The 20,679-nt window shown below is 41.4% G+C and overlaps 1 protein-coding gene across 10 annotated transcripts in view; it reads right to left on the bottom strand.

Moving 5' to 3' along the window:
* Nucleotides 1–20,679, bottom strand: part of ST7 (suppression of tumorigenicity 7) — a 241,802-nt gene that overhangs the window by 43,395 nt on the left and 177,728 nt on the right. For all 10 annotated transcript variants that reach the window (XR_005369793.1, XM_038557460.1, XM_038557462.1 and 7 more), the window contains one exon: nt 15,866–15,980. Coding sequence is in view for 9 of the 10 variants with exons in the window: in XM_038557460.1 (XP_038413388.1) it covers nt 15,866–15,980 (115 nt within the window). In the remaining variant the exon portion in view is untranslated. The remainder of the gene's footprint in view (nt 1–15,865; nt 15,981–20,679) is intronic.

The following is a 20,679-nucleotide window of genomic DNA, read 5'->3' as shown; positions in this document are numbered from 1 at the left end:
GATGTGAAAATAGTACACAGTTCTGTGAATGCTTCTCTCAGCTTCCCCTGATGGTGACATCTTACATAACTACAGCATAATATCAAAACCCAAGAAACGGACCTTGGTACAGTACTGTTAAGGAAATTACAGACCTTGTTCAGTTCCCACTGTGCCTTCATGTGTGTGTAGTTCTATGCAATTTTATCCCACGGCTAGATTCATCTAACCACCATCACCATCCAAATGCACAACTGTTCTGGGACACCCAGCTGGCTCAGTTGGTTAAGCGTCTGACTGTCTGGGCTCAGGTCACGATCTCAAGGTCTTGGGACGGAGCCCTGCATCAGGTCTGTGCTCAGCACAGAGTCTGTCTGAGATTCTTTCTCCTCCCTCTCCCTCTGCTCCTCTCCCTACTCGTTCTCTCTCTCTCTCTCTCTCTCTCTCTCTCCCTCTCAAAAAAAAATAAAATAAAATAAAAATTTTAAATAAAAAGAAATACACAACTGTTCCAAAGGAGCTCTCCTATGTTATCCCTTTATTTGTACTCTTCCCATCCACACCCGTCCCCTGGTGACCACTAATCTGCTCCCTGTTTCTGTAGTTTTGTCTGCCTGCCATGACTTTATGCTTTTACCACTAGGGAAATGGATAAAATGATAAGGGAAACAGAGTGGCTTAACAGTAGTGATTAAAAGTTTTGTAGTAGTATCAGAAGTTTTGAGCAGGAAAAAAAACAAAAATGTCAACTGCTTTCCAATATTGCTTGTAATTTATCCAGAAATGTTATTTTGAAGAAGACACTTCAAGATCATTCTAAGTCCAATTTTGTAGGAACATGCTCCAACTACACAGTCCCTGTCTTTTGTGCCATGTGGCTACTATTATTACTAAAAATTCCTTCTAAGAATTAGAATCCAGACAGTCTCTTCAACAAATGGTGTTGGGAAAACAGGACAGCTTTGTGCAAAAGAATGAAAATTAACCACTTTTTTACACCATGCATAAACATAATTTTAAAATGGGTTAAGGACTTAAATATGAGACCTAAAACCATAGAAATCGTAATAAAGAGCACAGGCAGTAATTTCTCTGTCATTGGCCATAGCAATGCTTTACCAGATATGCCTCTTCAGGCAAAGGAAACAAAAAGCAAAAATAAACTACTGGGACTACATCAAAAGAAAAAGCTTCTGTACAGCAAAAGAAACAATCAACAAAACTAAAAGACAACTTCCTGAATGGGAGATGATATTTGCAAATGACATATCAGATAAAGGGTTAATATCCAAAATACATAAAGAACTTAAGCAACTCAATACACACACACAAAAAAACAAATAATCCGATCCAAAAATGGGCAGAAGACATGAACAGACATTTCTCTAAATAAGACAACCAGATGGCCAACAGACACATGAAATGATGCTCAACATCCGAATCATCAGGGAAATGCAAACCATACCTGTCAGAATGGCTAAATTCAAAAATACAAGAAACAAGTGTTACAAAAGATGTGGAGCAAAAGGAACTTTCATGCACTGTTGGTGGGGATATAAAATGGTACAGCCACCATGAAAAACAGTATGGAGGTTCCTCAAAAAATTAAAAATAGAATTACCATATGATCCAATAATTCCACCACTGAGTATTTACCCAAAGCACATGAAAACACTGATTTGAAAAGACAGATGCACCCCTATGGTTATTGCAGTACTATCAGCAATAGACAAATTATGGAAGCAACCCAAGTGTCCACTGAGAGGTGAATAAAGATGTGGCATATACATACAATGGAGTATTACTCAGCCATAAAAAAGAACGAAATCTTGACATTTGCAACAACATGGATGGATCTAGAGTATAAGAGCTGAGTGAAATAAGTCAGAGAAAGACAAATACCATACAGTTTCACTCATGTGGAATTTAAAAAATAAACAATAACTATAGAGAACAAACTGATGGTGACCACAGGGGAGGTAGGTTGGTGGATGGACAAAATAGGTGAAGGAGATTAAGAGTACAGTTACCATAATGAGCTCCGAGTAATGTAAAAAACTGTTGAATCACTATTTTGGACACCTGAAACTAAGATAACATAGTATGTTAACTATACTGGAATTAAAAAGTTTTTTAATTATAAAAAGAAACCAAGAATGAGAAAAATGTTAGCTAATAAAATAATGTTCTTGGGACGCCTGGGTGGCTCAGTGGTTGAGTGTCTCTCTTGGGCTCAGGCCGTGATCCCAGGGTCCTGGGATCGAGTCCCACATCGTGCTCCCTGTGGGGAGCCTGCTTCTCCCTCTGCCTGTGTCTCTGCCTCTCTCTGTGTCTCATGAATAAATAAATAAAATCTTAAAAAAAAATAATGTTCTTAGCAAAGGAATATGTTCAGAGAAGTCATTCTAAAAACAGCTGTGAAACTTGCCTAGAACTCAACTGGACCATATCTGAGCTGGAGGGGAGAATGCTCCAGGAAGAACGGTTTAAAAAAGAAAGTAGATGCCACGGAATATATGATTAAGGGAATAAATAATCTTAGGTAATGGCACAGATATTTGCTGTTATAAAAGAATAAGGGGGGGGGAGAACTTCAGGAAGAATAAAATAAATCCAAACAATTCAAATACAATAAGGAAATAAAAAGAAAGGAAATAAGGAGATACCATATAATTCCAAAAACAAGGAACGCTAAATACATGTTTGTCACTTAAGCAAAGCTGAACTCCTGGCTTCAGTTTAAATCTCCTTCCACCTCTTGGCCATCTTTTGTTTCATACAGGCCCTTTTCTGAAAGGGAAGGAGTTTTCTCCAACTGTCCCAGGTATTCAAAATCAAATTGTCACGAAAGTATTTCATTAAAATCTACAATTTTGAACGTCCTGTAGTTGGAATCACCGAGTATGTACTCCTTCGGGTCTGGCCTGGGTCTGAGATTCGTCCCTACAGTAGCAAGTATCAGTCCTTGATCTTTTTCTATTGCTGAGAAGTAGTTCATTGTGTGGATATACCACGACATGTTTCTTCTCTTGCAAATGGGCTGTTTGGGTTGTTTCCCAGTTCGGGGCTGTTATGAATAAGGCGGTTGTGAGCATCCTCATAGATATGTAGTTGGAAATGGAACTGCTGAGTCAGAAAACAGATACATGTTTAAACTGGTACACAGCGCTCCAAAGTAGTTGTAGGGAGTTTGTCGCAGGATCTATGATGACAGAGGCCCGAAAAACGGTTACTTCTGGATTGGAGGGCAGTTATTGGCCAGAAGGGGAGGCGTGAGGCAACCTTTGGAGATGATGGAAAGTTCTACGATCCCAGGTGGTGATAACACACGTGTATATTAAAGAGAAAAGTCATCTCGCTCTACACTTTAGATTTGTGCATGTTACTGTATATAATTTATACGCCAATTAAAAAAAAAAACTTTTAAAACACAAACGTATAGTCCTGTGCCACCTGAAGCTGTCTTCTCTTACTTCAGCCTAACTTCCATAACATTTCAGTTGCCTTTTATCATTCTACCCCTCTTCCATGAATCCTTATCTAAAAATTACTTACTAGTTTTGCCTTCCGTAATGAAACAGAACCTGATTATTTCTCACCAGCCTTTCAAATATTAAAACGGTGACACTATCTCCTCTAAACCTAATCTGTTCCAGGATAAATACTTCTAAATTCTTCAGGACTTTTCGTTTATTTTTGGCATGGAGCCATGAATGATTTCAAAATATGAGAATCAGAAGTGGAAATCATCTTCTAAATCTCAGAAACCTCCCCCCAGAGCTCAGGGGAAATGTATAGTCTGAGGACCCACAGCCATGCCACCTCTCCGAATAACAGCTAGGATGGCCCTGGTGTTCAGCAGCTACAAGTCTTTACTGGTTCCCGTGACGGTGTCGTCAACAAAATCCCCCAGGTTCTATTCAAATTGATTTCAGCCAAAGCCAAGTCTTTTCTCTTTTACTTAAGCCATGAAAATTTATGAACCTATAAGCAGGGTTTAATATTTGATTCCATTCAATTTTAAATCTCAAAATGAAACCTAAACCATTAAGTCCTAATGGTTTCAGAATATCCTTCTAGCTTATTAGTCATCATTCTGACTCAAGCTACCACCCACAGCTTTGTTCCATACAGTTCATAAGCCTACCTTCCTCACCAAATGATCATTATCATCATCTAAATTACTGCTAACATTTATCAAGGGCTTAATAAGTGCCAGGCACAGGTGCTAGTCACTTATATACATTATTCTACTTAATTCTCAGAGCAACTCTCTGAGATAGGACTTACCAGCAGCCCTCTTTTATAGATGGGGAAAGTGAGGCATATAATGGTTTAAGAAATATGCCAATATCGCATAGTTAAAACAAATACGAACACATGATTTTGAACTGTGCTATGTTGTCTACAAGGTCTGATTTATAAAGATACTGACTATGGGAACGCCTGGTGGCTCAATCCATTAAGCTTCTTGCCTTTGGCTCAGGTCATGACCCCAGGGTCCTGGGAACAAGTCCCACATTGGGCTCCCTGCTCAGTGGGGAGCCTGCATCCCCCTCTGTCCCTCATCCTCCCTCTCCCCCTGCCTGCACTCTCTCTCTCCCCCAAATAAATAAATAAAATCTTAAAAAAAAAATACTGACCATGGCAATACCAAGGAGAGGATCCAGGAATGGTATTCTAGGGATCACCCTAAATTTGCAGTGGTCTGAACAGCCATTTATTAATGGTAATAACAGGTATTACATATACTATTTAAACCATTAAATTTTGCCATTTATTAATAGTTTTTTTCTTTGTTTTAATTTTTATTTATTTATGATAATCACACAGAGAGAGAGAGAGAGAGGCAGAGATGCAGAGGGAGAAGCAGGCATCATACAGAGAGCCTGACATGGGACTCGAACCAGGGTCTCCAGGATCACGCCCTGGGCTGCAGGCGGCGCAAAACTGCTGCGCCACCGGGGCTGCCCTAATAGTTTTAATAGATATTAGATGTACCTCTTGTACCATTAAATCACACCATTTATCACGATACAATTGGCATCTGACTATATTGCTCCACAGTACCTAACAAGGTACCATTCAAAACATTATCAAATATTTTAATTAAATAAATACATATGTCTATGGCATTCCTCTAATTCAGAAATATGAAGAAGATGGCCATTCAAATTAGTAAGAAACATTTAAAGACTATTGTATAGACTACAAATATTTTTACATCCACTATTTCTATTTAGCACAACTTCCTTTGTAAATCCATGTTGGAGCTTCAATCATCTCTTTCCTTCCTAAATGTTAAAAAAACACATGATCATCTCCTAGAATTTTACTGTGATTGACTTATTTGTTGAAATTCTAACCCCCCCCCCCCAAAAAAAAAATCAAAAGTATTGAGGGCAAATAATAAATAAGAATGAATAAAAGTATATTTTCATCCAATTATTAACACATTAACTATCTTCTCCAAACAGGAGCTCTACAAGATAGATCAAAGAATTGGACAGCAGCACACAACCATGAAGGTCAAAAATCTTTTATTTTACAGATGAAAAAAATACAAGATCAGAAAAGCTAAACGGTATGTTTAAGAGCCGGGTAACTAGTTAGTGATAGAACTGGCCTTGCAATGCCAGGTCCCATCACCATCCTGTACTGCCAACGCGATGCTTGCTTCTGTTTTCTTTATTGTCATTCTCTTGTACTTTCTTCATCATTTTGCTTGGAAAACAACTTCAAGGACAAACATTATATGGTCTCATTCATTTGGGGAATATAAATAATAGTGAAAAGGAATAAAGGGGGAGGGAGAAAAAATAAGTGGGAAACATCAGAAAGGGAGACAGAGCATAAAGACTCCTAACTCTGGGAAACGAACTAGGGGTGGTGGAAGGGGAGGAGGGCGGGGGGTCGGGGTGACTGGGTGACGGGCACTGAGGGGGGCACTTTACGGGATGAGCACTGGGTGTTATTCTGTATGTTTGCAAATTGAACACCAATAAAAAATAAATTTATTATTGAAAAAAAAAAGAAAACAACTTCACGAGGGCAGTCTTGAGACTTTAGGTTCTTCTGGACATTAACAACCCTAAACACCTGCTTACAGGTTTCTACCCCGCTTGTATACACTTATTCAACTATTTGTCACTCTGACCTTTCATACACTTTAATCATTTGTGTTTCCTTTACATTTTCTTTCCACTGGGAATAACTATAATGTCATCTTTGAGAATCTCCCATCTCTCTTGAACTATTTCCACTTAAAAATCTCTCGGTCTCCTATGCCCGGTGGTGCCAGCACAAAGCTGTTCACTGAATCTCAAGTTAGAGGTTTATATTTATCTTTCCTCCGACTTAAAGAAAGGGTATAGCTTTTGGCTTTTGTTTGTTTTTGGATTCAGGAAATCTGGCAACGACTAGCGCTCCCTTCTTTTACTACTATGAGCTGTAAGAGAACACGATCTCCTTCTCTTAAGGTTCTTCCAGTTTGGTAAAAGTTAAATTCGGCATATTAATGACTCTCAGGCTTTGCCTACTTTAGTAGCAGCTGAACAAGTAGTCAGCATGGCAAGAATTGATCAGATGCTTTGCTTTTAGCAAATGAGACACGTCGATCTGCATCCCCAGGCAGGCATGTCTCCAAGTTCAGAACCTGTAAAGCCTAGGGGGACACTCCACCTGTTCCCCACATGCCACATTTTCTTCTCCCCGTGTCCCTGTCGGACTGAGCAGAAGTAGCTAGGTGTTAATGGGCTGCAGGAGTCCCGGCAGGCTCTCACTGTGTCTTAGTTACACTCCCCTGGCAGATTATCTACAGTTACACTAGGTCTACACAGACCTCAATTTCCTATAGTTAAGAGATCACTGGAAACCAAATGAAATTAAGTGCTTAGAGCTTTAAAAAGGAAGCTCTGATAACCCAGGAAATAAAAAAGTTTCTGCACTGGGATTCCCATTTGTTGTTTAAAGAAGAAAACCAAACTCTAATGGTTCTTTTATACTTTCTGGTTGAAAACCTACCAGGTATCTCCCTAACAGATAGAATTCTGCTTCTCTGCGGTCGGAAACCACGTCCCCAGTGCCCTTCAGTGGCACTGCAGCCCTTCCTGTCCTAGTCCCTCTACACCGTGTGCTCTTCCCTCAACCACCTTGAGTCAAAAAAGGGCAGAGTATGAATCTACTGTGCCGCTCTCTCCACTCTGAGGTCAGATGGACCCCATCCCTGCTAACACTGCCTCCTGGTCTCTCCGCGGCCTGTAGAATTAGGTCCAAAGCTCTGTGAGGTCCAGTCCTTACCCAACTCACGCAATGCATCTTCGGCGCTTTGCCGCAGCCCTCCACCATCCCTGCTTTGTAGGATACATGGAATACTCCACGGAACCTGGGTCAATCCTCCTCTTGAACCTTTCCATATGGTCTTTGTCTCTAATATTTTCACTGTCTGGCTCAACTCAGATGCCACCTCCCCCGGGAAGACTTCCCTTACTTCCCCCCGGGTAGGGTGTCCCTTCCATATTGGGTTACTATTGCAGTCTTTACAGCAATTGTTTTCTTACTTCCCTTTCCTACTTACATGGTGTGTGTTAGGAGTTAAAGCTGTGTGTTTCTTCATCACTTTGTTCCCTTGCCCCAAAACAACGTCCGAAACATGGTGGATGTGTTTGCTGAATGAAATCTCAAGCTGATGTACTAGCATCTCAAATCCTTTGGTATTGGCCACCTTTGATATGCAAACACTCACCCCTAATTTAGCTTCTGGAAGCCAAAAGGGTCAGGATTGCTGGGTGTACTAACACGGAATCAGAAACTTGTTATTTCTCAAACATGTGCACTGCAGTTATTGTTGCTTATGGCATTCCAGCAAAATAGATGACACTGTACTGGTTCTAAAGCCAGATATCTGTTTGCAACAGCAGCGGAGTTTACAAATGAGGCAGGAAGAAAGCAAGAGTACAAGCTGACAAGGTTGAAGGGAAGTAGAAGGGTTTGGGGCCAAAAACAAGGAAGGCAAACCACACCTCTTCTGGCTCCCTAGGACCCGTTATGGGAACAAGGCCACTGAAGGGAAAGGTCATCTCAGGGAGAATGACTCTTAAGTTTTCAAAAGCCATAAATGCTCCTAATAGCAAAACTGAAATTCAGTGTAATAATCTTGGGATAAATTTATGTAATTTGGAGTAAAACTGTCAATTTGATGTGTCTCAGAAAAACCCATGGGGCAACACTTTACAGAGAACAGTTTTATCAGTGATAATCTTTTTGACCTAATTTCCTTTTGTTCATCTACACTCATAATAATCAAGATGTGATTTTAAAAGGATCGTTACTGTTCCTATGCATGAGCTTGGTCAATCGAGGGTCAATTTCGTATCGATGATTCCAAGACAATATTTTCAAGGGTAGCAGCTCTCATTAATAAGCCAAGCACCCCGCAAGCAAGGACACTGTGTCCTGGTGCATCTCCACCTAAGAAGCCACGCACTCACGACAGCTGCTCTGAACGTCTACCCTCGCACACGAGCGTCCAAGAAGAAGAGAACACAGGGCTTGCTCTCAAAGAGCTTCTCTGCACCACTTTAGCATGTTGGAAAGAGATTCACCGAGCACCGATTCATCCCACCTCAATTTACTGTGGGTGGTTCTGGGGTTTTTCTGTGGTTGTTGACATTTTCTATCTTTCCCTACCAGACTGAAGGCTTCTCGGCAACACAGAATAGATTATATTCATCTCTGACTCTGAACGCACCTAAAAGTTTGTATTTTCATTATAAGGATTTGATGGATCCTTGCTGAATGAATTTGGAAAGAAATTAACCTAATACTCCCTGTAATCATTTAAGATTACGGAGTATCAAGTACTTTTCCTCGGTCAGGTAACACACTGACAGTCTGGCAGTTTATATGAATCCACCACACTTGGCCTTGACAGAGATTTTCGGAGCCCTAACCTGAAGGACCAAACAAACAAAAAATATAGCCTATTTCTCCTTCCTGACCTGTGTCTGGACTAGATGTGCTACTACCGTCCCATTATGCGAGGCTGTCCTCCAAGGGGCTTTCTTCAATACAATTTCTCAGTTTACTTCCGTACACGATGTGATACAAAGGAAACAATAAAAATGTAGAATTCTGTCCTTAGAATTCTTTTTCTTTCTTTTTTTTGGTTCCAGACAGTGTGAGGTCTCTTTGTCCCACCTTTAAAAAGCCAATCCAAGGTCCCCTTTCAACTAAAGGGAAAAAGTGCACTGAAGAAATAAAAAGGATTGATATACAAAACTTCAAAAAGATGTGCCACCTGGGAGTTCAATGATTCAATCGGGAAATACTACGTGACCTTAGTAATTTGGGGCAGGGGGAGGGGCAGCCGACACAGACTCAACTACACCCAGAAAAATTCATCTTATGCCACAAAGCCAAACACCAGATGTTATTTGCAACTTTGGATTGGATTACCCTAGAAGGTCTGTGTCACAGAGCCCTTGTGTGCCTAGTGCCCCGGAGTCAAACACAGCAGTTTATAGGACGGTAATGGCTGGCTGGGGAGGGATGTCACGTTGGTAAACTATGATAACTAAGCAATAAGGATTACTAAAGCCAATATAAATTTCAAGGGTTTGCTCATGTGCCAGCTATGTGAATTACAAATGTATGCATTCATAAACGATTTCCATCATCAGAGACAATAGAAGTTTCTCGTGCATATAGTCTTTATTAAAATAACATCGATTGTTAGAACTCCTGCTCGCTGCATGTATGATATGATAGTCAATCAGTTGCTAACTTCAAAGGCCGAGTTCGCTTGACAGATCTACCTGTTGGTTTCCAAGTCAGCGGGGCACCCAGTGCAAAGTTATAAAGGGGCCATCATTTCTCAGTGACTCATCCTTAGCAGCCTGAAGCCATAGCCCACAGTATCAGTGCTAATTATGTGCTTCTTTGAAGCAGTGATGTGATTCATTTGCCCACTTTTACAGATGCTCTTCAACATTTATCTTGGTATCCTTGATCTTTCCGTAAGGGCCAGCCCAGAGAAGGGTGCTAGACCAGGCTTACAGTCTGTCACTGGGGACTGACTGCATTTCAAACCTTCTTTCTTAAATGCAGCCTGGTTTTGTAGGAGATAAATCTCAGAAGCTGTTGTGCCGGTGGCATCGTAACTCAGAACTACACACTTGACTGAAAAGCACTGTTTCGGAAGTCTGGACTGCGTGAGGCTCAAAGCCTGACGCTGGGGACCTGAAAACAGATTTTACTCACTGGTCCTCCTGGCATCTCCAATCCCTCTTATTCGTGCCTATTCCTTAAACATAAATGGAAAATAGCCTAATGAAAAGACAGGGTATCCGGTGACCACTTCAAAGGAACTGTGATGATAGTTGAGTAGCCTGTGTTAGTTATAAGGCCTTGGGCAATGAACACGGTTTACGAAATTTTTACTTATAACTACATGCTGACTCTGCAAAACGGTATCAGCAAAAAGCTTATTGTCTGAATAGTCTCAACATAGAGTAATTCCCTAATGCTTTCTTTAGAAACTCTGTTTTCAATCTACTGAGATGAAAGTATTTCCCCCAGTGTTAGAAATATGTCCTGTTCTTGAAAGTATACCCTCTGCACATTACCAGATGGCAGATAATAATGCTAATTTAGGATGGGCTTGATGGCACCGTAAAAATGGTCTTGATACAGTTGTTGCATTTATATAACATTCATGACTATATAGCAGACCAGTTTGTCCCTCGCAGGGAAATTTCCGTCACCAAATTAAGGGCAATCACTAAATCACCTAATGGAGTAAATATCCAAAAGAGCTTGGATTTATATCGCCACTGGTGCAAACTGCCCCAAGGCTGAAACAATTTGTCTTTTGATCAGGAATGAAAATCTCTGGCATTGTTTTTTTTCAGCTTTCCAAAAGTTTAAGAATTGTTTGTAGATGCAATTCAGCATTTCCATTCTTATCAAATATTTATCTATCTACATGTCCTATTAGATCCATAATTCATTTTAGTAACAGGCCTTAACACTGGGCACAAGCCAGGGCTCTTATTCTCTCATTTTAACTGACAGTTTATATGTGGTCTTCCTTTCGAACAAAACTGATTGAGAACGTGGTAAAGTTCAGGAGGGCTCTTGGCTCTTCATAATGGCGAAGAGTTACTGAATGCTTAACGTGTACCCCGCACTGTTCTAAACATTTAACATGGATTAACTTCTTTAATTCTCGTGACAAATTTGCTAACTTGAGACAGACAAAACTAGGTGCTCCCAAAGGTAACTTGCAGCAATCACACTCGCATCCACTTGCTCTATAAGATTCTTCTAACGTTGAAATGCACAAATGATAATGAATAAAAAATGCATGAATTCTTTTCCACATTATCACCCTAATCTTTGAGACTTCAGTTTTCAACGTAGGTGGCCTATAAGCTCCTTTGAAAGGCAACCCAAAGCTTGTAACAACTTTCTCAATGGTTCTAAAAGAAGGTTCTGATGACTTAATGATCTTAAAAACATTTGTGTTTATAACTAATGTATGACTAGAAATAAAAAAAAAGATGACGAACTCAAATTAAATCAACACCATACATCAAACTCCCTTTGTGACAAAGAAATGAGGCACAAGGTGACTGAGAAGAGAAAGCCATTTTTGAAGGCAGTTTCAGAAAGACAAGCAAACAGAGATACACCAAGTTCTTAAGGAACGATTAAAAAGGAATCTTAAAAGACAATCTGGCATCACTGAAAGTGTGCACCACAGCTCCAGCCCACCTCATTCATGCCTTTCTAAAAGGAGCGAGAGAGGCAGAGCAAGTCATTTCAGCAAGGCTTACATTTATGGAAAACACATGGGCTTTCAGAGCCAGATAGACCTGGATTTGAATCCCAGTTCTGCAGTTTTCAAGGAATGTGGTCTTGAAAGTTACTTAAACTCACCAGCCTCAGTTTCTGCATCTGCAGAAATGGAATAACTATCTCCTTGCAAGGTTATTGAGGGTTACGGGTAATATGCATAACCTGCTTGGCACACGGTAGGTTCTTGATAAACTGAAGCTAATAATAACAAGAAGAACGGCATTAATGAAAAGCAATTAAAAGGATACCGCCCAAAAAAAAAAAAAAAAAAAAGATACTGCCAACAGCAGAGACAGTGGAAGCATGACGGCCAAGACCGTGGGCCTGGAGTCAGACCACCTCAGTTTTTATTCTGGCTTTCTTTCCCTCATCGAATTCACATCTTATTAGACAAAAACTGACCTCAGTTTGTCTCTTTTCTCTTACAATATAACGTCTCCATGGCTTTACTTTGACTCTTAGGCTCTTCATTTGAACAAGTTACTTATCTCTGTAGAGTTACCACCGCTATAAAACAGGAGTGATAACAGGGTTGGCCTCGTATGCCTGTGGTAAGAATAAGTGAGTTCATCTGTGGAGCTTAGACTCATACCCGACCCTGGCAAAATATAAGAACTCAATAATGCTAGTTGTGGCTGCTGTTGTATGAAGGACCTGGATAAAAAACTGCCCACCGGGATCCCTGGGTGGCGCAGCGGTTTGGTGCCTGCCTTTGGCCCAGGCGCGATCCTGGAGACCCCGGATCGGATCCCACATCGGGCTCCTGGTGCATGGAGCCTGCTTCTCCCTCTGCCTGTGTCTCTGCCTCTCTCTCTCTCTCTCTATCATAAATAAATAAAAAAAAAATTAAAAAAAACAAAAAAAAAACTGCCCACCCATAATGTGGGTTAGTGAATTGAAAAAAGAGTATAAAAACTCCTGAGGACAGCAAGACAGCACTTCAGACTAATGGCTGGAATAATATAACACGAGAAGTTATCTCAAGGGCAAAATCAAAATTAGACTACAGATTACAAGGAGGTATGACCAATTAACTGGCCATCCTACTAGGGATCCAGGTGCTTCACCGTAAGAGGAGTTTGTAAATGTCACTTTGAAAACTCAAAGCCAAAAAAATTTTTTTAAAAGATGGAGAACAAAAAGAATGAGGCAAAGGGATATATGTTACCTCCCTCCTTCCTTTGAACATGTTGGCTCCCCGCACCCCCCACCCCCTGCCTTGTCGTATTTCTAAATCCTTTCTGCAAAGGTCAGGGAAGCAGCACAAATCCCACTGTGTCACTTCCCAACACGCTATTTGAAAAATTCGGCCACCTAGCAAAAGTAATAAAGGAGGACCGCTGTACCCATAAACCATCCAAGAAATAGCTACCCAACCAGAGCATTCCAATTTGCAAAGATAACATATAATCTTGCTGCTCTGGGTGTGGCTCCATCAAGAGGGATGGAGAGGCTGGGATTCAAAGTACTGTCTCCAGCATCTCGTGGATAAGACTGATGACATCCGAACTAGGGTGACGAACAGGGCGCCCCTAACTGCTGTCTGTACTCCAAGCCCTCTAAAGCACCCACACTTTCTTGCACGGGGCCAGAAAAATGAGGCAACAACCCAGTCAAGATCCTTTGGGTCTCCAGGAAAAGCAGCCGGGATGGCCTTGAAAAAGCCATGGTGTGGGGTGAGAAACAAGAGGCGGATTTTTTAACAGTCTTGTGTGGCTGCTGCTCATTCTACAAGAACAATAACTTCAGCAGCCACTTCATTATATTTCTACTGTAAATGACACAGGCCTGGGCCAAGTCCTCACCAAAACACCCTCCAGAATTCAGTCGGGGTTAGGTCATCTGCAGTCTATTGACAACTGCTGAACTCAAAACTCCTACCAAGGCATCTCAGCAACAGTTTGTGTCCTGCCACTAATGAGGCTCTTTTTCCATGAATAATGAATAAGAACATCATCTCTGTTGCCAGGTACACAACATAAACAAAGCTCAACACAAGGGCCCTGGTATGGTGAGTTTGTCCATTCGCGACGAAGGAATTTTGCAAAGTGTGAGCCAAGATTTAGCGGAGGGTGGGACGGGCTGTTGTAACAAATAATGTGAACATATGTTATCAGAATCTAATAAATCAGCATTTGGTTGTTGTGGAGCCGAGGCTGTGCAATGGGATTGATAGAGATCACAGAAAGCTCCAAATGAGTTCATTTCTCCATTTTACAATCAGTCTTATAACACAAAGCTGATGATGTCTGTAATGAGCTGAGATCGCTGCGAGAGGAGCCTTACGAGACTTGAGGTATCAAAGGCTCTACCAGTTAGATCTTTTTTCCTAAGCCTTGGTGTGTAGTGGGTTGAGCATAGGTCAGCACGAGGGATGAGAACACCAGAACGCTGCTATGGCACAACGGCTACAGGGGAGCAGCTGGGAAATGTGCACGGCCACCTGAACCCAGGTACACGGGGCTGGGTTCCTTTCGTACCAAAAGACCCTCGGTGTATGAGCATTTTGCTTATGAGGTAGCCTTCTGGCTTCGATTCCCAAGACCAGCCAAATAGTGAGATCCCAGCAAGTAAACAGAGAACAAAAGTGAGCTGACATGAAGGCCAAACAGTATTTATTTTGTTTACTGTCAAGCACGCCACAAATACTTTTCTCTCTTCCTAAAATCAGTTCCATACTAGGTAGCCTGTATCTTGTTACACGGGGTGCTTATATTTGCACAGGCCAAGTAATGCCATCACTGGCTGCGGGCTTATAGCTTCCACTGATTTGAGCAGGAATTAACAAAAAACAAAACAAAACACAGCTAAGTCGCCCAGTGCCTCAGTTTCCCCAACTGTAGGAGGTAACAACTCCAACCTGCTTCAGGGATCCCTTATGAAGAACTGTGTGTTAAAATAAAATCCTTTGTTCTATGTGTCTGAGGAATTCCTGGAAATTTTGACCTGAGTAGTACTTAAATGTCCTGAAGATGCTTACTAAAAACAGAATACTTTTTAAAGCAAAAAATGAGCGTGTGGTAAAAGTAATCACCCCCTAACATCCATTCTATAAGCAGACATGTTTATCTTGGGGAGAGAGTTAACGAAATAGGTAGAATAATATAAAATTCTGCAGAGATTCCAGGAGCTACGTCATGGCAGGGAGTTTATGTGGATAATTCATATGCAATTCATCAGTGAATTCACAGACAATGGCAACATAACACAAGAGTTTGGAAATCTCTGAGATGTGTCAGTTTATTTTTCTGGTTTATTAAGAACTGGCAAAATGAAATAAGCTCATGGGTAAGTAATCTGAATGGTGAAGTAACTTCAAAGCCCTTCACATAAAGAAATGGGGGCCGGGGGGTGGGAGGATATTCCCGGGTTGAGAAAATGTGTAGGTGTAGCAGAAAGGGGGGACGATCAGGAATTCCTGCCTGGTGGCCTCAAAAAGATAGGAGTCAAGATCATTTTCTGAAACAGAGGGAACAGGTGACAGGCTAAGAAGGAGAAGACCTGGGATGAAGGGCACCTTACTTTTATCTTCAAATATTTCCTGAGCTGTCGCAAGGGCTGTAGTAAGGGCTACTAGCTGTTCTACGTTGCTTCAAAGGATCAACATGACCAAACAGGAGTGGTCACAGTCATCCGACGTGGGGTCCTAGCAGGAGCTCGAACAGTCGGGGCTGTCCCAACAGGATATGTGGGGCCTGCAGAGGTTCTGAGCGATCCCGACCATGGCGGCACTAAAGCAGTGCATAAATAGCTCCTGTTGACAGGAAGAGGAGAAAGGGAACCTACTGGGAGGGGGGACAGGAATGTAGTGCAGACCACGGGACACTTCTGGCCCCACTAACCAACCATTAAACTCTCAGATCCTATAAAATGCCATCATAAAACTGTAGGTGAAAATTCTCTAAGTGGATCGTTATCAAAGTCCTGTACTATGTGAAATGATCCTTCCGATCTAATCACACAAAACACAACAAGAAGAGAAAAATACTCTCTAATACTCAAGTAGATAAAGATACCAGGAACTTACCATCATACTTTGCTAAGACTGCCTGAACATCAGCATATGCTTGTAGTTCCAGAAGGGCTTCTAAAAGGTTTTCATGGATGTTGAACATGCTCAGCAAGGGGAACTCCTTCATTAACTAGGAAAGAAGAAATCAAGGATAATTAATATATATTTCTTACTTTCTAAAAGTGTCACAAGTACTAAACTATGATATATTCATATGACAAAAAAAGTATAGTTTTAGAAGGATAGGTGATACTGAATTACAAGCATTCATAACAATTATTATTTTGTGAAGAATTAAATGTTCAAATCTTTTCCTGCTACTTTGGGAAAATGGCAGCTTTGAAGTAGCGAGAACCTAAGATGGAAGAAAACCCCACGGGATCCCTGGGTGGCTCAGCGGTTTAGCGCCTGCCTTTGGCCCAGGGTGTGGTCCTGGAGTCCTGGGATCAAATCCCACATCGGGCTCCCGGTGCATGGAGCCTGCTTCTCCCTCTGTCTATGTCTCTGCCTCTCTCTCTCTCTCTGTGTGACTATCATAAATTAAAAAAAAAAAAAAAAAAAAAAAAAGAAAATCCCAAAGAGAGGAGGTTTCATAAAAACCGAACACGATGCTTAGAGGTAGCGCTCAGTAATATTAAAATACGATAGCGGCAAATTAGGTAAAGGTTGAACACTATACCTCATAGGCGTTGACAGTTTAACTTCGTCAAGAGCAGTTTGATGAGAGCCAGGGAACAGAAAGGGAAGCAAGCAGGCACTCTTCTTTTGGAGCAGCCTGGTGACAAAGTTTTGGAGAAAAAGCAGGAAAAGAACTAGAAGGCGATAGAAGGGTTGAGAAAATGTGTAGGCAGCGACAGAGAGTAGCAGAAAGGAGGGACGATCGGGAATTCCTGCTGGTGGCCTCAAAAAGATAGGAGTCAAGATCATTTTCTGAAACAGAGGGAACAGGTGACAGGGAGGAAGTCTAAAGATGGGGGTGGACGTGCAGAGTAGCCATACCGGGAAGAACTGCTTGGGGGCCCATCTAGGATTGCTAAGGCCTCCTTGAGGGCTTAGCCAACTGGGGCCCATGAGTTCACGGAGGCTACAACTGGCATGCTTGTCCAGTTCTAGCTAGCAGGGCTCAGCAGCCCCGGCACAGTCACATGATGACATGAGGAGGTGCACCCGGGCAGGTTGAATCAGATCCCGTAGAAAGTCAAGGAGCAAGGAGAGTTGGCTAGAATGAGGAAAGAATGATTAAAGGAATGGCCTGAAGGTTCTAGACAGGAAGGGGAGCAGGAGGGGTCGCAAAGGGAGTTAGAAGATGTAATATTGAACTTCACTGGGAAGCAAAGGAAGAAGAAAGGACCAAGAATTTCAAAGTAAGCTCCATCCTAGAGAAAGAGAACCGGGTTCCTTACACAGCACAATCCTGCACCTAGATGGTATACATGCCCGTGTCGATGTGCACTGAAGTATTTGTACGTGTGTGTATCCTTTATTTAACTCCTTTTACGTCAATAACCTTAAAGTAATTCTTCTAAGTAAGAGAAATAATACTCAAAAATAGGCTAACTCGGGATGCCTGGGTGACTCAGCGGTTGGGCGTCTGCCTTCGGCCCAGGGTGTGATCCTGGGATCCCAGAATCAAGTCTCGCATCCGGGGCCCTGCATGGAGCCTGCTTCTCCCTCTGCCTGTGTCTCTGCCTCTCTTTCTCTGTGTCTCTCATGAATAAATAAATAAAATCTTTAAAAAAAAAAATAGGCTAATTCACCGTTAAGTAGGAAACCAGTGGATATGTTGCCTTGACTGTCCACTTCTTCCTACATTGGAAATATTTGCCATGTTGCCTTGTTTTTTTTAAAGCTAAGAATTCTTTAGCCTATCTCTAAAAATAATTTTCTGCAGCCCCAAACAGCATTGTGTTACCAGCGAAAAACAACTATCAAAATGATTATGTGTTCAATAAGACTGTCTGAGCCCCCTAGAGACCGCCTGCAGTACTTTCATTGCTAGTAAAGGAAGTGAATAAGACTATACACCACGCATTGTTAATGTTCTGTAACCAATAAAAGTATTTCTTGTTCTGGTTCACTTTGATTCTGGTTGACATCACCCTTTGATTTTTCCCCCCTCTCTCTAATTAGAGCTTGTTAGAATTAAAGCTCCCTGTCATTCAGCATTTGGCAACACAATAAAGACATTCTCTAAACTGCAACATTTAAACATTTACCATTTTTGACCAATTCTTCAGGTAAAGGTCAAACTTCAAGGACACACGTCATGTTCTGTAATTTTGAAACTGTAATTCCAAATAGTAGCATGGTGAAGCTTAAAAACTGAGAGGGGAGTCTTACTAAGATCCAATGAGACTCTGTGAGCAAACACAGGAGTCTCGGCCTGTTTCAGCAGAACTTGAAGCAGGATGCTAGCAGTCTGGGCAGCAGTGCGCTCATTGGAAGCTTGGAAAGAGTATACAGCATCCAAAAAATAATCACCAAAAAAAAAAAAAAAAAAGATTTTACACATGGCAAAGAGCAAATGTCAGAGAACTAATCAAAGTCATATGATCTGGAAATCTAGCTTTCCTTGTTTAAATGTAAATAAGGAAAAGCAAACTTGGGGATCCCGGGTGGCTCAGTGGCTTGGCGCCTGCCTTCGGCCCAGGGCGTGATCCTGGAGTCCCGGGATCGAGTCCCGTGTCAGGGTCCCTGCATGGAGCCTGCTTCTCCCTCTGCCTCTCTCTCTCTCTCTCTCTGTGTATCTCATGAATAAATAAATAAAATCTTTAAAAAAAAAAAAAAAAGAAAAGAAAAGAAAAGCAAACTTCCACTGCCCCATCTCACTGGAGCTATCACCTTGCCCTCCCCAGCCCTTCACAACAAGCTCTCTTAGAAAAAAAGCCACGCACACTCTGCTCCCTCGGCTCCCTTCTTGTCTCACTGCACAGCTGTACTCGGGCTTCCACCCCACAGCTCCTCGGAACCTGCTCCTCCCACATTTACACGTGACTTAAATTGCTCCTATGGATACCTTCCAGTCCTTTCCTTGCTTGACCTCTGCAACATTTGACAGTTTGATGACTTTTTCCTTGAAATTCTTGTCTCTTTTGGCTTCCTCAACACCATTCTCTTCTGAATTCCTCTATTCTTAGCTCCTCACTCCTTCTCTAGTTTCCCCCTTGTCTCCTACTTAGGAACAAGTAGCCTCCCTGCTCCAGTACTCTTCTCATAAACACCCGGATATCCAGGACTGCTCTTGTGTCCAGGGTCTCGATATTACCACCTTTGTGAAGATGGCTCCCATGTTCTCAACATCGGCTCTGACCTCTCTCCTAAGCTGTTAACTCAATTTGTAAACCGTCTCCCTCACAGTTTTACCTGGTGCATCTAATACTGGTCTCATAAATTTCTCCTCCCCAAGCCAACCCCTCAAACTTGTTCTTCCCTCTTGGTATTTCCTATCTCAGAAAAGAGAGCCATGAATCTCCACTACTTTCTTTGCCCTACCAACTACAGTCACCCTAAAGGTCCCCAAACCCCTGAACGAATATGTACCAAAGGCTAATAGCTTCCAGCAGGTTCCCAGAGAGCTCTCTCACACGTGTTCAAGCAAACACCTGAAGAATCTGTGTTATTCTGTATGTTGGTAAACTGAACACCAATAAAAAATAAATTTATTATTAAAAAATTAATTAATTAATTAAAAATAAATTCACTTCCAAAATAAAACAACAACAACAATAAACACCTGAAGAATCTTACCATGTCCTCTTTTCTCTGACCCGCTGCCAATAACTTAGTTCACACCCTTATATTTGGCCTAAATTGTTCAAACAGCATCTTTTCTCTGCTTGTCTCTGGTCCACGCTTCACACCACTGTTAGACGGCTTTATACACACTTAAGTCCATCACACTCTTGCTTAAGGGGCAACCACTGACATGGCCTCAAGGAAATAGGCAGATGTGAATCCAAATTTACAAACACATTATTTATAATAGTGGAAATATGCAGGGTGCCTGGGTGGCTCAGTGGGTGAAAGCAGCCAACTCTTGACTCAAGTTGTGATCTGGGGGTGGTGGGATCAAACCCGGTTTGGGGCTCCCCACTAATGCAGGGAGTCTGCTTAAGATTCTCACTCCCTCTCCCTCCGACCCTCCCCCACCATGTACACATGCACACATGTGCTCTCTCTCTCTCTCAAATAAATACATCTTTTAAAAAGATAGTGAAAAATGCAAGAAACTTAAAATTTAACCCATTATAAGGCATTCAACTATAAGGCACAGTCCTCTTTTGGGCTTTTATATGTCAACATTAATAGTTAAATTCTCAAACAATTTTTAATGACACAGCCTAGGAAATGCTGACACACAGCATTATAATAGAAAAGGCAGGATACAAACTCTACTTTGCAATAAGATCATGCTTTTTGTCTGTATCTAGGCATAGAACCACACTTGGTTGGAAAAATGGCAAAATGTTTTAACAGTGGTTATTTATGATTAGTGAGATTAGAGATGATTTCTATTTCTTCATGTTTTCCATATGTTCTAATATCTTTAAGAGGAATGTATATGTACATTCCATAAATTGGAGAGGAAAAACTATTTTTAAGAATATTGGCTACTCTGTAAAAAAGAATGAAATCTTGCTATTTGCAACAACATGGATGGATCTAGAGAGTATAATGCTAAATGAAATAAGTCAGAGAAAGACAAATACCATATGATTTCACTCATATGTAGAATTTAAGAAACAAAACTAATGAACAAAGGAAGAAAAAGACAAACCAAAAATAAACTCTTAAGTATAGAGAACAAATGATGGTTACCAGAGGGGAAG

This window comes from Canis lupus, chromosome 14, assembly GCF_011100685.1.
Source record: "Canis lupus familiaris isolate Mischka breed German Shepherd chromosome 14, alternate assembly UU_Cfam_GSD_1.0, whole genome shotgun sequence".
Lineage (NCBI taxonomy): Eukaryota > Metazoa > Chordata > Mammalia > Carnivora > Canidae > Canis > Canis lupus.
This window is presented reverse-complemented; position numbering and strand designations above follow the sequence as displayed.